The 16,035-nt window shown below is 44.6% G+C and overlaps 1 protein-coding gene across 8 annotated transcripts in view; it reads left to right on the top strand.

The window, feature by feature from the left end:
• EBF1 (EBF transcription factor 1) overlaps positions 1–12,673 on the top strand; it is a 382,581-nt gene extending 369,908 nt beyond the window's left edge. For 4 of the 8 annotated variants that reach the window (XM_019653999.1, XM_019653998.1, XM_019653997.1 and 1 more), the window contains exons 15-17: positions 980–1,174; positions 1,468–1,536; positions 9,438–12,673. In XM_019653999.1, the coding sequence (XP_019509544.1) occupies positions 980–1,174; positions 1,468–1,535 (263 nt within the window). In that variant the 3' untranslated portion in view covers position 1,536; positions 9,438–12,673. The remainder of the gene's footprint in view (positions 1–979; positions 1,175–1,467; positions 1,537–9,437) is intronic. The other 4 variants (XM_019654003.1, XM_019654002.1, XM_019654001.1 and 1 more) reach the window with 1 other exon arrangement.
• Positions 12,674–16,035: the final 3,362 nt, after the last annotated feature.

Genomic DNA, 16,035 nt, shown 5'->3' with positions numbered 1-16,035 from the left:
AAAAGACTAGTCTTGAGTGTAGAGGACTCTGTGTGTGCCACATCTCTGTCCCCTAAAGTAACCAAGACATTACTAGCAATGAGCAGAAGGGGAAAAGCCAGGCTGAGAGGACTATGGTTGATACGGAGGGTGAGTCTACCAAACGCCTTCATATCCCCAAGCAGCTAGGTCCTCTCTCTCGCTCTCTGAATTGCCTGCGTTAATTCTTCTGTCATTGATAGTCACATCCCCACTGCTACCAGGCCATGAGTACTTACATAAGGCTCCTGTCGTACTGCTTATTACTTCACAAACATGTATGTACCACTCCAGGGGGGATATAAGGAATTTGGAATTTTGACTTGTAGTTCTGAATTAGCCACAAAAGTTGCACGTGGCAGGCAGTCTGTTACCCACCTTGCCCCCTACCTACCTGTATCTGTGTTGTGGAGTATTCGTACAGTCACATCCTTAAGGAGCTCATAGCCTCACGAGGACAGAAGGGACACATACCACCATCTGCCAGTGCCTTCAGTGGGAAGCCTGGTGGTACCTGTACGCACCCTTCTTCCTCACACGGCTCATTCCATCAGTGACCGTGCCCCCTCCGTCTCTCGTGTCCCCCAACCCCTTTGTTAGACCTGTAGGTTAGGGCCCACCTGGAATGCTTGCCCTGACGCCTGCTCTGTGAAGCCCTCTCTGGCTTCCCTCCCATGCCTCCAGGGTCCACCGTGCTCACTTTTGTTGGTATTTTGTGCTACTCTATCCCTTATAATAGCACTTTATTTCCTGGCCTGGGATACCCCAGTAAACACATACAAGATCACCACCACCGAAAGGCAGCACGTACCAAGTACCAAATGATGAAAGCGGACAAAATCCTGAGAGTTTAGGGTAGGCTCCCTCTGGAAGGGAGGCCGGGGGAAGGGTCGGCTCTGAGCCACCTTGTGTCAGGATGCCAGGAGAGGCGCTGATTCCTGCTTTCCCCTTCTCCTGCCAGTCGTGCCATCCAGCCCCACCATGGCCTCCTCCACAAGCCTCCCCTCCAACTGCAGCAGCTCTTCGGGCATCTTCTCCTTCTCACCAGCCAACATGGTCTCAGCCGTGAAACAGAAGAGTGCTTTCGCACCTGTCGTCAGACCCCAGACCTCCCCGCCTCCCACCTGCACCAGCACCAACGGGAACAGCCTGCAAGGTAAGCCCCAAGCCCCTCCCAGGGCCCAAAGCAGATACATGACTGCTGCTGAGGGGATCAGCCTTAGGCCTGCCTGTTCTCTCTGCCCTCATCTCTTCTGTTCTTTTGTGTTCTCTCTCCTCCGCCCTGGCCCTACACATCCCTCCTCTGCTGCAGTGGCCTGAGCAGTCAGTCCTCTTTCCAACTCCAGCGGTTCTGCTCAGGCCCGGATTTGCTCGGGGTTACTGTTTCCGCTTACTAATGCCACCGTTTCTCTTTTCTCCTCTCTCATTCCCTGTGGTCGCCATAATCAGACCAGTCTTTTGTGGACTCTAGCAAGTTCTCCACTGCAGGGTCTCTCCCGGGACTGGCCTTCTCCTGAAGTAGGTCACTCAACCTTCCCTTCCTGTTGCCTGTGTCCGAGTGAACGTGTGTGGGGCTGAAAATGGGGAAGGGGTGAGCCACAGCCTGACCGGAGCCCTGAGGTTAGAGCTCGTAGACCAAAGGCCCAAGACGGACTGCTGGGAGCCAGAGACCCCCAAACACCACTAGAGAGTTCTGGCTCATATTAAAAGTGTTCAGTCTTTTCCCCATCATAGAATATAGAAAATCAGTCACCAAGAACTGAGGTGCCCTTTCTGTTCATAGAGGGGGAAAAAAACCAAACAAACCAACCCACCTTTGTAGAATGGGCCCGCCCCGTCTCCTGTTTTTCTTATGTGCTGGCCTTGTGTTGTGGTGTCGACCTGCACGGTCTCACTCGTTCTCCCGCAGCACGGTGTGTGATACGTTCTCATAGGCCCTACTTTATAGATGAGAAAACGAAAGGTTAGGCAAGTGATGACATTGCTTCCAACAGCTGCCGTGTGGCCGAAGCTGGTTTCAAAGTCCAACTCAAAAATTCATCTCCTCTTTCTGTCCCCCAAGCACTTTATTACTCAGAGGGAGTAAAAGGGAGGTGGCCAGGATTTCTAAGGCAGCCAGCAGGGGAATAACATCAATGAAATAATCTGCTACCATTTACGGAGCATGCTTTGTTTTAGTTAATCCCAACAACTTCCAGGTGAAATAGGAGGCCTATTATGACCTCCACTGTACAGATGATAAAACTGAAGCGTAAGGAGAGTACTTACCTGCCCACAGGCCTAGCCAGTACATGCTGAAGACGAATGTAATCTCAGCAGGGTCTGCACCCCTATCCCCTGGCCTACAGAGCTCCCCATGTTACCGTCCTTCAGTGACCAACAGCCCCATCTTCATGGATGGAGGTCAGCCAGGGGGGGTCAGGAAAAGTCAGGAGGGCAGCACACCCACCTGGGACCTCTCAGCCCTGTTTCTTATGTATAAGTATATGCATATCTATTTATACTTATATATACATATACTGTGTGCCGATGCTTTACATTAATGTAAACATACACTGATTGTTCCTGAAAACCCTGTGATGTCAGGACCATTCCCATTATATAGATGGGGAAATTAAGGCCCAATTTGCTGAGGGTCACACAGTTACTAATGATGGAGCCAGCACTGACTCCACACCGTGTGACTCCAGCCCTGAGCCCCTCCTCACTACGTCTTCCGGACTCCAGGAAGGCGCTGGTCAACATTCCCCCGGAACCTGCCGGCAGGCATGTGTCCCACGCAGCATGCCCCTCCCTCAAACACACCCGGGCAAAGCCATCTTCTTAGAGGGAAGAGGAAGATAGCATTGCCTGGAATGGAGTTCCACAGTCGGTTATTCATGATAGGAAATGCCCGCCCCCACAAAGGGGAGCCACCCACTCAGGCGAGCTCTGCTCTCTATCAGCTAAAAATAATGCTTTGTCACTCGCAGTACACCTCCGGCAAACTAGGTAGGTAATGCTTATGCGAACGTAACTTCTTATGGGTTTAAATGAGGATAAAACATATGGAAAGCAGAAATACGCTATATTTGAGCTGCCAATCACAACCTTTGGTAAACATAGATTTGACGTCAGGAACACGATATAACAAGGTTTGTGATCCACAGCTGAGGGGTGGTGTTTGAGAGGAAAAAAAGGCCCATGGCTCTTGGAAGGTCAGCAGATGTATCACTGGCCAACAGTAACTTAAGTGGGCAGCCCTTCAGTGGGGCTGAGTGTCTTTCCATGCCATGCAGACCAAGGAGGGAGCAAGAGGGATCTGAAAGCAGGGGTTAGGCCCAGATTTTAGAACCTCCTGGATTTAGGGAACCTCTGGTGGTGGAGGGTGTGTGTGCGCGCGCGCGTGTGTGAATATGTTTAAGCAATGACAAAATGGCTTCAAGACAGGAACACATAGAAAGTGTGTGTATCTGTCACCCCTGGGGCGTTTCTAACCCAAGTCTGCACAGATTCCTAAAGTGCAGAGACTACCCCCCGCTTTTGATTACATGGCCTTGCCAGCTCCCCATCGCATTTCTAACACGCAGCTGCACAGCGTGGAGGGCTTGAGGGCTAACTCAGGAACACACTTTGTCTGGCTTTGCTGTTGCAGACCACACTGCCCTTTCCTCCTGATTGAGCCAGTGTCCAGAAGATTCTTTCCGGTGGTTTTTGTTTTTCCAATACTGGCACGTCCCAAATGTCCCTACTTTTGAGGGGTGGCAGTGGAGGAGGTATGATGAGAGAAATTAGTCAAATTAACTGAACGCCATCTTTTTGAAAGCCATTGTTCTTCCTGCCCCCGGCCCGCTCCACTCCCAACCGGGACACTCACCAGGCAGAGCCCCTGTGCCCGGAAGTGCATGTTCCCCTCTGCACACGACCCCAGCAGCCTTAGATGTGCTGCACCATTATTTCCAGGAAGCCCCTGCCAGGGGCCTTGGGTCTCCCCTGAGAAAAGTTGACAGTCTGACAGTGGGCTCCTAGACATCCTCTTCTATAAAAAAGGACATAGGTGGGTTATAAAATTGGGGATAAGAATCTCTGAAGTGTTTTATTCTTCTCCTTTTCATTGTTACAGTAACACCTACCTCATTTAGACCCTAGTAGTTCAGGATTGTGATCATTAAGACAGGACAAGTGACAAAGGAAGAGTTGGTTAAGCAAATTGACCATGTAAACAAGATTAGAGGTGACACATTTAGGCTGTTTAAGTGTTTTAAAGGCCTATTACCTCCAACTACCACTCTGCTAATTGTGCCTCATCCTGTTTTGTTTTGTGTTTTTTTTTTAAAGCTAACTCCTTAAAGACCTTATCCCAAGCGTACCTTTCTTAGCCCCCTCCAAGTGACTGCATTCCGGGTTATTCCCCAAGAAACAAACACTGTGGTCTCACACAATGGTGGTGAGGATGGTCACAGCCAACAACATGGAAGGGCTTGTTCCCAGCCTGGCTTCTGCATCATCTCAACCTCCCATCTACCCTCTAATGTTTGTTGTCCCCATTTCATATATGCAGAAACTGACACACACAGCCATAACTCATCCAGTGTTGCGGAGCTAGCAAGGAGGAGGACCCCCGGGCTAAAGCCCAGCAGACTGACTCCATGTAAGACCCTATGTATGCCAGATGGCCATGCTGTAGTCAAGCCACTGGGCTAGGCCCATGTAGACTACAAAATCCTGACCTTAAAAACGCTCCCTGTATTAGGAAAAACACACCACCACCGTCAAGAAGGCAGGTCTGTCTGGGAGAGGCTGGGCACCCCGCTGCCAAGGTGCAGAGGGAAAGAATTAGGGAGAATTCAGAACAGCCTCATGGAGAAGGTTGCCTCTGAACTGGACCTTGGATGAAGGGCAGGTAGGCTTTGGGCACAGGGAGATGGGGGAAGGGGCATTTTAAGCAGAAGGATTAAGGATAACCTGAGCCCAAGAGCCGTGTGCAGTAACCAGTATGCTTGGCATCCTGGAGCACAGGTGCCAAGCAGCAGAAATAAGACTAATAAGGATGTTCTTACTTGGAGGTTACAAGCTCCATTCTTTACATGTATTTTATAATTCACAGTTTCTACTGTGATTCCAACTGCCTTTCTCTCCCAGAGAGGCAAAATCTTTGACAATTTGCCAAAAATTCTGAGAAATATTTTTTAGGACAAAGCAACTCGAAGCACTTCTGGAGTCGCTAAAGGTATTCTGTTAAAGAAAATTAAAATGTTGTGGTAAAACAAATCTAGAAAATCGTGCTTACTGAATCGTGGTCTTGGAAATCCGTGATGCACCTACGTTTATTAAAGGCTCCGAGACAACCTGCAGTTAAAGAAAAAAAGAGACAATTCCATTTAGTTTTCTAAACTTCCTTGCCCACAGAACCCTTTTCCAAATGTTATGAGCAATGAGCAGCCCATGAAAAACTTTGAAAAAGGAAGCTGCATTTCTGATTGAAAGAGAAAAATGCAGAGAAATTGTCTTTCATTTTTCTCTGCATAGTCATTGATCAATCCTGATTCTAGATTCCCGCTGTGTGTCTGTTTTCTAAGTCAAAGACTTGAGTCACCTAGCATGCTCACTGTTGTGGAGACACCCTCTCCCTTCGCCTAAAGCCAACACCCCCTGGAGCAGGGATTCTATGCAATTTCAGGTCTCAGAGGACTTCATTAATCAAGTGGGAGGCAGCCCCAAGAAGGCTGTCACTATGCTATTGGAACTTTGCCCCAGTGTAGTGATTTTAAACCCTAACCATGTCCTAGACAGTCTCTGCAGTGAACAATTAAAAACAAAAGGCCAGAGTGACTTCACAAAAATTGTACCCATATACTTATTTTTTTCTTTCCTCACTTTGTTGAAGCGAGGCTGGCTGGCCCCACCCGACTCTGGATATCATGCAGTCCAGTAATGAATCTTGTGGAGTTATCTTTCTCTCCATGCACATGGTCAATTTGTGCAGGATCTTGCCCTGTTTTGTTCCTGGTTAGCTCATAATTCTTACTCATGTGGTGGTTCGAGGAAGGCGATATTCCGCCCTGTCGCTCCCAAGTTCCCCGGCTCTGCACAACTTTCCATTTTGTCTTGTTCTTACCCAAATGTGGAAACCATACTGAAAAAAAAAAAAAAAGCACTGCCTTTCAAACCAGTAGTTTTCCAAGCTTCTGTCAGAGGACACGGTCACCCAGCTGCCAGGGAAGAAGGCAGAGCCACCTCGGTCTTGTGGGGTCTTGGCACATGTTGATAACGGAGTATCGTGTCCTCATGGAAATCTTCACGGGCCCCACTTGGACAAGTCAGCGTGCCAGCGGCATTTCTGGAACATTCCAAGCTTCAAACACCCAGCCCTCTCACCCACATAAGTAATCTTGAGGATTGCAGCACACACAGATACTAGAAAAACAGCTCCCAACAACTCTGGGAGCTTCCCCACAGTCCTGCAGGGCAGTTTGTTTATGAAAAGGCCTACTTTAGAGGTGCTTAAGCTCAGAGGCCACAGATGGTGATCTTTTCCCCAAATTACTCATCAATCAGCATTCTGCATCTGGAGTTTAGGAAGTTGCAGGTGAGAGTTAGGGAGCTGTAACCCCCTGGTGTGATACGCAGCAAAAGTCAGGGTGTCGGCACAGATGGACCTCCTTCTGGAGAGAGGGTCCATGGCTTCCATTAGACTCAGAGAATCTGGGAGCCAGCAGGAAAAGGTAGGAAAGTGTGGGTAGGCCAAAGCCACCCCCTAGATACTTTCAGGGGGCTGAAGTTTGCTTGTTTGTAATTATTTTCTAACTTGTATAAACGGGGCTATTTCACTTTTTAAAAAATCCACATCTTTACCTTCTTTTGATGTAATTCAGAAGATCCGGTGGCTGTGAGCAGCCATTCCTGCATAGCCCGCTCTGCAGAAGGCATGCCCATGGCAGAGTCACCACTGTCTTTAGGGAGGGCACTTTGTCCCCAGCCTGGGCTCTCCAGGTGCTGGAGTTTGCAACCCCTGTAAGAAGATTAAAAAAGAAGAGCTGTTAGCCATGGACTAGGAGTAGTACATCAGTTAGTTTTGCTTTATAACTCTTTATGTGGCCCTAGTACGGGTTTCATCTAATTAACCTAACACATTATGTCAGGTACCGAAACACTTTAGGTTTTTTTCTTTTTAAATTCTGGACACCCAAATGAGATGTGTTCAGGCTCCAACTGATAAATGTTGGCTTGAGCCCACTGACCAGATTGGCATGAAGTTTGTTTGTTTTCTGCTTTGCACCATATTGACACTGTTTGATGCTCTGACTATGCTATAGGGCACTGCCCTTTCACGCCAGCACACAGTCAATTTTGGTGGAAGGCAAAAGGAGACTTGCTTCTTTTGCCAGAGGCTCAGAACTCCCACAGGAAGGCCTACCTTTAATAAGGGTGCTCGGACCCCTCTTCAGCCTGGATGAAAATATCTGGAGGGACGCAGAGCTTGCTGAGCTGTTGCAAGGCAAAGACCCTCCTCTGTCCCCCTTGCCTCTGGAGCTACAGCACCTTGAAGTCTCAAGTTAAGGCTTGGATTGCAAGACTGAGCTCCCTGTTTCTGTTAAACCGAGGGCTCACTTGAATCTTAGGGGGACTGCATTTCCAACTGATCCCAAATCTTTGGGGGTTTAAGTTGGTCTGTGTTTGGCAAGAGACACTTCCTGTTTCTAAGAAAAATGGCTTTTGAGGGCTTAAGAAAAAGGCTCCAGGAGCTTTTGGCCTGCAAAAGGGCTCTTGCAAAACAACATTTGGATGATTTACGTGTAAATGAATCAGAAACATGTGGATTAAATTTCCTTGTGAATACAGATGGGTTTAAAAATTAACGGAAAAAGTGTTTGGCAAAATACTTTTTTTCTAATTGAATCTAAAATGTCAGGGGTGGGGGAGGGGAAGCAGGCGGGGTGGGGGCGCTGCAGGGCTCAGAGCCTGGCCTAGCCTCCCAGTGTCTGCTACAGGATTTGTGTTAGTTGGGGTTTGATTTTTTTTTTTTAAATGACACATTCTTACAGACATGAGATTTGGGAATTGAAGAGGGCCACTTCCTAGATGCAGTCAACACTGACAAGAACATTATTTTAAATTTAGAATTGCCAATAAAAGGAAAGCAATGACTTTCTCTCTCTGCCTGACAGGATGCTAAGCCATCATTGAGCCAAAGATGGCTGCCTCTTGCTTCTAATGTAAGCCTTGCTCTTACCTCGACATATTTCAAAATTTCCACACTGTTTTAATTGTCTTATAGACATCCCTTTATCCCTCATACCCATCATGTGAAGTGTGCTGTATGGCATTGGTGCCTAGTCAATATAAGTGGAAACAGCCCAGAGAAGTTAAACAATTCACACAAGGTCACACAGCTATTTTAGCCACAGACGGGATGGGTTAGAAATAACAGCAGCTCATCTCTGCTAAGAGCTGAACCCAGGTCAAGCTCCTCACACGTGTTATCTTACTTAAATCTTCAACAACACTAACAATATCACGGCATGTGCAAATACCCAGTAACTGCATTTTCTACCTGAGGAGGCAGAGGTTCAGGAGACAAGAAACCACGTTCCGGGGACATACTCAGTAAGCGGGAAAGCCAGAGGTAGAACACAGGTCTTTCGGGTTCTTCTAAATACCACTAAGTATGACCTCCTGACTCTGAAAACTTTGAAAGATTTTTGATGACTCAAACAGCTTTCCCTTTTCCCAGGATCCCACCCCAGCTTTCCCAGGCTACAATTTTCTAGGGACAGGTTCAAGACCATCCCAGAAGCCTGAGCAAAGCAGTGGGTTAGAAGACATCTTGGAGTTTCATGCAAACCTGCCTTCTCCTCCTCCATAATTGCGCCCATGTTCATATGCCCCGTGAACAAGACCCGCCGTAGCCGCCATTGCCTTCTCTTGGGGTGCAAGGACCGAAATGAGGGTGCTTAGGTTGCCACTCTGGTAGTCGGTCTTCAAGCTGAAAGAGAGCACACGGAGAGACATGGTGTTTTGTAGAAAACGTCGTTGACAGTTGGGATGGACCAGTTTTCATTTATATATTTTGAAAGTGAAGGGAGGGGGGGAACAAAAAAGAATGACAAATTGAAAAGTCTCACTGTTTTGCAAGGTTTGGGGCTGCAACTTTCCCGGTGGTATTCAAACTATGCAACTTTCCAGTTAAGTTTTAAAATTGAAATCAGATTTGGAGGGATGTTTAGGATCTTCTTTTCAAGACATATACACAGGCTGGTATAGTAGCTTACTAAAGTACATGTATATTTTATACAAAAACTCATTCCATGGAAGATGAGAGTCCATGTGTGGCTAATAGTCAACCAACATAGCGGTGTGTGGGTGTTGTTTTTTCTTTTTTTCTTCTCAGTGAGATGTTCTGATGCAAAACTATTAACTTTTGTCTTCTCCTTCCACAGCGATATCTGGCATGATTGTTCCTCCCATGTGAAAGAATTGCCTTGAAGAATTTTATTAATGAAGAGGTTGGATTCTGCTACAGAGAGTAATCTGATACAAGTCCCAGGGTGGAACTTTTAACTCAGGCCTTTTTAAGAGGAATCACAATAACTGCAGATTTTTAAACAAACAATATCACCGACCTTGCAAATACTGAAATTGGAAGGGGTCTGCCAGTGCAGCAGGGTGTTTGGTCAAAGCGTACCTCCCAGGTGTTTGGGGGATATATTTATTTTGTGTTGAGGAAAGCAAATCCACTTTTTCTTTCTTTTTTTTTTTTTTTTTTAAGCTTCACTCTGCAGTCATTTGTCTTTTATAAACCGTAACGCTGTATACGAGGGACACTATGAATAAGACGCCATGGTTTAATTTATGATGTTTTTAAAGCTGTGTAAAGGGAGAATGAAGTGGTGATATTTACAAAAAAGTTAGAAATCAAGGGAAAAAAAAGAAAAAAGAAGGAAAAAAAAAAAAAAAAGCTTGTATGGGACAGAATAGGAATGCCAGTTAGATTTTTTAGAAAACTAAGGGTCGGCTTTTGCGCCTTAAAGCATATCAAAATGGTAGTTAGCTCAGAGAGTGCATTTTCCATATCTAACATGCCATCCCTTAGCAGTGCAAGCTTATTTATCTCTTTTGTATTGTTGTCTTAAGTAACTGTGTAAATAAATGCAGCCTGGAAAGTTCAAAAGTGATGTGAAGTGATCACATTTTCCCCTTCTACTGAAAAATCCAGTGCCTCTAGACAGATTGTTAAAACCGCATATTTAAACCTGATATCATTCTCCCTTTTTATTGCGTCAACTTGTCCTGAAGCCGACGGCCTCTTGAGAGCTTGGTGGCACACTCACACTGCTGTGTGAGGATCTCCTTTGAGACTTCATGGAACAGGGTCCAGGCACGGAATCCCACCGTTCGCCCTCCAGTTATGAAGCCAAAATCCCACTTCCACTCCGCCATGTACACGTTTAAAGTTTACTCATCCTAAATGCTGACTTCATACCCCATCCTCCAAAAGCTGACAAAAGCAAGATGGCAGGTATTTCTGATTTCCCATTGGAGATAGGGCCCTATGAAGTCGACCTTGACATTTGTAACAAAATAGATTAAAAGGATAGGTTCAGTGCTTTGGAATTAAGAGTCAAAGGAAACTGGGAGAAAGGAGAAGGCTGAGACCTCCAAAACATCGTTTTCTGTTCTATGGGAATTTTTGCTCTCATTATCTGGGAAGTGTTCTTAAAATGAAGAATTAATAGCAAAGATGCAGCAAAGCTATGAGGATGCATTTGCCTGATATTTTTTTCTTTGCTGTTGTGTTTTTTGTATGTAGTTATAAATACTGTAGATTTTTTGTGATTTTTTGCCAAAGTTGTTGTTCTATTTATACATTTTAATGTCTTAAGACAGTTTTTCAATATCACAAAAAGATTTTACTGCATATTTTGCAAAGGAAAAAAAAAAGCTCACTACCTTTAGCTTGCACATACTTGCAAAGTTAATTAAAAGGCTTTTTTTTTTGTTTTAAAGGGGATTTTGTAAAATATCCATATAAATAATGTATTTATCTTTGGAATTTGTACATTGCTTTCCCCGTCTATCTTTTCCTCCCACCCCCAGTTTATTTTATTGTGTATGTTTGCTATGTGAAAAGTGCGTATTTGTTTGGTCACCTACAGTTGTATTAGCTGTTTCAATGTGATTTTTAAACATTTCATTTATAGTTATTTTTAGTATTGTTTTAAGCCATGCTTCAATATTTTTTATTTCCATCCAAAAGCCATTGTCTATTTTTGTATTATTTGTAAGTTAAGAAGTTTTTTCCAATATACGGCAAAAAAAAAAATAGTAGCACATTATTCTTGTAGCATTTAGTTCTGTAGATTAAAAAAAATGTATCCTTTGCTTTGGAAGCTTACAAAAAACAAAAAACAAAAAAACAAAAAAAAAATCCCTAATGCTGTTTTACTCTATTAATATGCATGGAATCTCTCCCTCTGGAGTGACGCATTTTGTGCATTAAATTCGGGGGAGAAACTTCATAGAATTCAGTGAACATACTTTCTTTCTTAAGTCTGCTTGTATATTTCCTCTGTCTTTCACATAAATATAAACCAGCAGATTGGATGCCTTAACAATGCAAATCATACTCATTTCACTTGTACATTGTAACTGTGCACCAGAACTGTCAGTCATCACTAACATTCTAAGAAAAAAAAAAAAGAAAAAAGAAAAAAAAAAAACGTCGAAAAGCACAAAAGAACTGTTTTGTTACCTTAAGACAATGTAACTTTTTCTAGTAGAGCAAGAAATTTACAACAATGCTGCAACTGTGCATGCCCCCATATGGATTTTGCAATGGTTTTCACTAGACTGTCAGAGTGCGATTTTTATGGGTTAGGTGGGTGGGGGAGGGGGGTTTTGGGAGGGAAGGGAGGGAAGGAAAGCTGATTTTTCATGGTGAAAAATAATGATGATGATTAATAATAAAGAAAAACTGGAAAATGTAAGCAAGGTGGACGCATTGCTTCTCGGTACTCAGAAAGGTGGTCTGAATTCGTGTGGTAAGCGCTGGCCTGAAGATGTATACAATTTAAAGCCATATTTTGTCTGGTGAGCCCCTTAACTGTTTGTGAAGGACCCGTCAGCGGCTGAGGTGTCCGGCTCAGACCCTGACAACAAACGCCACCCACCTGTCAGCCACGTGTAGTGGTTAGAACTTTTCTTGGAAGTCCAAAGAGCCTTTAAAATATGCATAATTTGTGTTTTGTTGCCTCTATTTATATTGATTAGATGAAAGATGTTCTGACCCTCTGACCCTCTTTCTTCTACGCAAAATTTACAAGTAAAAGATGTTCCCCTAAAAACAGAATATGGCTTTAAGAAGAAAACGAAATGGAGAATTAAATTAAGATTTCAGTTTGGGGGGAAAAATACAGCTTCTGGATGACTGGATTGCATAACACGCCCTGGCCTCACATTGTACTAGAATACAGCTTAACGAAGTCATCTCTAAATCTACTAACCTTTCACCTTCTTATCAAACTTTTTGAATAGACACACACTGTACAGTTCAATTGTTAGAGAGCCTAACTACTGTAGAGATTGTTATAATTTTTTTTTTGGCAAAAATTCAAGCTGTAAAAACTTTTCAACTTTCACAATATTTAATTAAAGTTACTTCCTGTCTGTGATGGCAGCTCCTAGTTGTGTATTCATTTCAATATTTCAGAAGAGCCAAAGTCCAACATAATGTACAAGGTCTGTGTTTGCAATTACTCAGACCAGGGTTTGACACCCAGAGGAAAGAAATTAGGGTAGTTACTCCTGGGACACCCACTTTATTTCTTTGTAAATCCTCGGGGTTGCTAATCTGAGATGCAAATTGAACATGCGCAGCGTACTGCTGCCCTCTGCCGGCAGCAGCTGGACGCACATGTGCCCGCGCTGGCCCACAGAGTCGCCAAGAGCCCCAACCATTTCACCAGCCAAGCAATGAGATCCCCACCCGTGCAGTGACAGAATTGTGAACCCAGGATCTGGCCATTCTAGAACATCATCCTCCGTGCTCCAAGCTTGAACCAAGCTCGAACCAAGCTCTCCACATACAGCTGCTAATTAATCCCAGTGAGCCTTTGGGTCAATTAACTATGTGCCCTGGCTCATTGATGAGACGTGTGAGCTCAGAGCCTTCTTATGGTCTGCAGTTTTAACCCCCACGTGGATAAGACACTTTCCCTGTTAAATAAAACCAAATTTATCCGGAGTCAAACATTCCACAAACACCCAATAGGTACCTAATCCTGTAAAACTGTTTCCCTTTAAGTTTCATCATGATCATAAGTCTTCCCAACTGCACATTCAATGCTTTTCTTACTTTGCAATTGTTGGACATGATAAGGTTAATGATGCTTGTACAATGTCTTCAGAACTCAGCAAATAGGCCATACACCAACGGACAGCTTGATGGTCAGCGCTAATAGGGTGTTACAACCACCGTGGGGATCACTGGTGGCGGGCACTGTTGATACACTGTTGCACTAGAATAGAGCCTGATTTGAGGTCATGAAAGAGTGTAATGAATAAGTTCATAAGTAGAGAAGCTACCGTTCTTTTCTTAAAAAGGGAATCTATGTTGATTGGTCACTCCATACGTATTTTTAGAATTCTGTATTAGATACAGATCTCTGTATTAGCTGCAGAAGATTAAAGAAACAAAAAACAAACAAACCCGAACAAGAGGCATCTGCCCTCAGAACACTCACAGTCTCAGACAAGACAAACCTATCCCGAAATCAATGTCATCCAGAAAGCCGAGAGGGAGGCAGGCATGCCACAATGCTCCACAGAATACAATGGACATGCATACCTCTCCACACTGGCTTCTGCTTTCCTTAAAGCCTATCTCTTGGAAGCATCCATCCATCCATCCATCCATCCATCCATCCATTCATTCACCTTTAAGGCTTACTATGCATCCTGCACCAGGGGGGGGCACAGTGGAGTCCAGAGCGAACACAGAGACACTGGTGCTGCCATTAGGGAGCTTAGAATTGGGTGGGGCAGGCAGACACTAAGCAACCACATGAATATATTCCAACAAACCAACAATGGCAATGAAGGAAAAGTCTAGAATGCTCTGGAAGTATATTACAGTGGGCTGAGATTTAACCTGAAGGGCTGGGGAAGGTTTCCAGAAAAGGTGACATTTGAGCTGAGAGGTGACAGGTGAGGTAACCAGGTATGTGGGCACTTCAGGCAGAGGGAATGAGGCTTTGGGGGTGCACACGGTACATTCAGGGAAAGGCTGTGCGAGTGGAGTGCACAGATGTACAGGATGGCACTGGGGAGCTTGGGATGTTCAATTCAGAGCACATAATGTGCACCTACTGTGTGTCTCGCACTGTACAAGATGCTAGGATGCACTCGGCAAAGAAGTCATACCTCCCGCCTGGAAGGCCTGAGGCACAACTTGTTAACTCACAGCCCTGTATTTGCCCACAGAGCTATGCTGGTTAAACCGGGTGAGATGGGGTAAAAACAGACACAGAGCACCCTGCTTGGGCAGCTGCCCCCACATGGGAATGTGGGCCCAGTGATGTCCCTCTTTCATTTCTCAAGAATGCCAGATATATTACTGGGTTTTGGAGTTTTTTCGGTGTGAAATTTTCATTTTTTTCAATGTTGTCATCTAACCCCAAAAAAGTGCTTTCAAAACACTGCATTGAGCAAACAAAGTCCACAGGCTCTAGAATGTCAGCTTGGGACTTCTGGCCAAAACACAAGTTTCTAAAGGAGGTGTTTACACAGCCTGATTTGAAGGTCAGAGTGGCATGTCCTTTTCATGGAGGTCAAGGAGCTCTATGAAGAAGGGCATGCCTGAGTGGTGTGAATAGGAGCTCTCCAGGCAAATAAGGGAGAGTAGGGCATGGAAGGTCACGGTCAATGTTTTTGGAGCTGGCTCTATGAGAAAGAAAATACTAAATTATTGGAAAGGAATAGGAATGCTATGGGAAAATGGAATATGTGATTGTGAAAAACTCCCTATATCTTTAGTAGCCACATTCAATGCAAAATGTATAGATCAGTTTTATTTTAATCTCCCTTTGCCTTGCAGAAAGACCCTCAGGAACGAGTTCTTTTTTAAGTCGACTGCCAGGGAAGGTAAACACTTTCCAACACACCATGCTCAAGGCCACGCCTGCCCTATAAATGCTCCAAATCACTCACACCCACAAGAACTTTGCTCCTTGAAATAGTCTTCTCTCTCCCCAACCTCATCAATGTCCCCTTCCCCAATATTACTTTCTGATCAGCCTACACATATGATCTCATCTTAAACACACACACACACAAAAAAACAACCCAATTTCGAGATCACTGGGATTTCAGCCTGCCCACTGTCTTTCCTTTCCCCTTTATAGCAAGTCCCCACGAAAGAGCTGTGTGTCTGTCCTCTTCCCTTCTGCATTTCTAGCCTCTTGTTATCCATATCACAATAGATGTTTAATGATAAAGAGCAGGGAGTCTTAAACATTATAAACAAGGGATCAAAGGTACTTGTTAGAACTGTCATCCTGGGAGCTACACAGAGGATGAATTGGGGAGGCAGAGGGGAAACGGAGAATGAGGGAGCTGCGGCAATGGTCCAGGCAAGAAATGAACACCTCGGACTAGGAGAACGAAAAGGGGGGAAACAGATAGGATTGGAAATCTTTAACATTGTGATTGCAGTCAACAATATGGTATTATATACTTCAAAGTTGCTGAGACACTAGGTCTCAAATGTTCTCATTACAAAATGAAACCACGATTATGTGACGTGATAGAGGTTGTGTAGTGGTAATCATATTGCAATATATAAATATATCAAATTAACATGCTGTACACCTTAAATGTAGGCACTGTTAGAGGTCAAGTTCACACAGTAAAAAAAGAGAAAGAGGATTAAGGGACAGAACCACCAGGATTTGGTGACTGATGCAATGTGGGGATTGAGGGAGAGAAAAAATACAAGATAAAACTCAGTTTTTTGAGTGGGGTAGCTGCCATTAAAGAACT

This window comes from Hipposideros armiger, unplaced genomic scaffold (genome assembly GCF_001890085.2).
Source record: "Hipposideros armiger isolate ML-2016 unplaced genomic scaffold, ASM189008v1 scaffold_211, whole genome shotgun sequence".
In the NCBI taxonomy this organism is placed as follows: Eukaryota; Metazoa; Chordata; class Mammalia; order Chiroptera; family Hipposideridae; genus Hipposideros; species Hipposideros armiger.
This window is presented reverse-complemented; position numbering and strand designations above follow the sequence as displayed.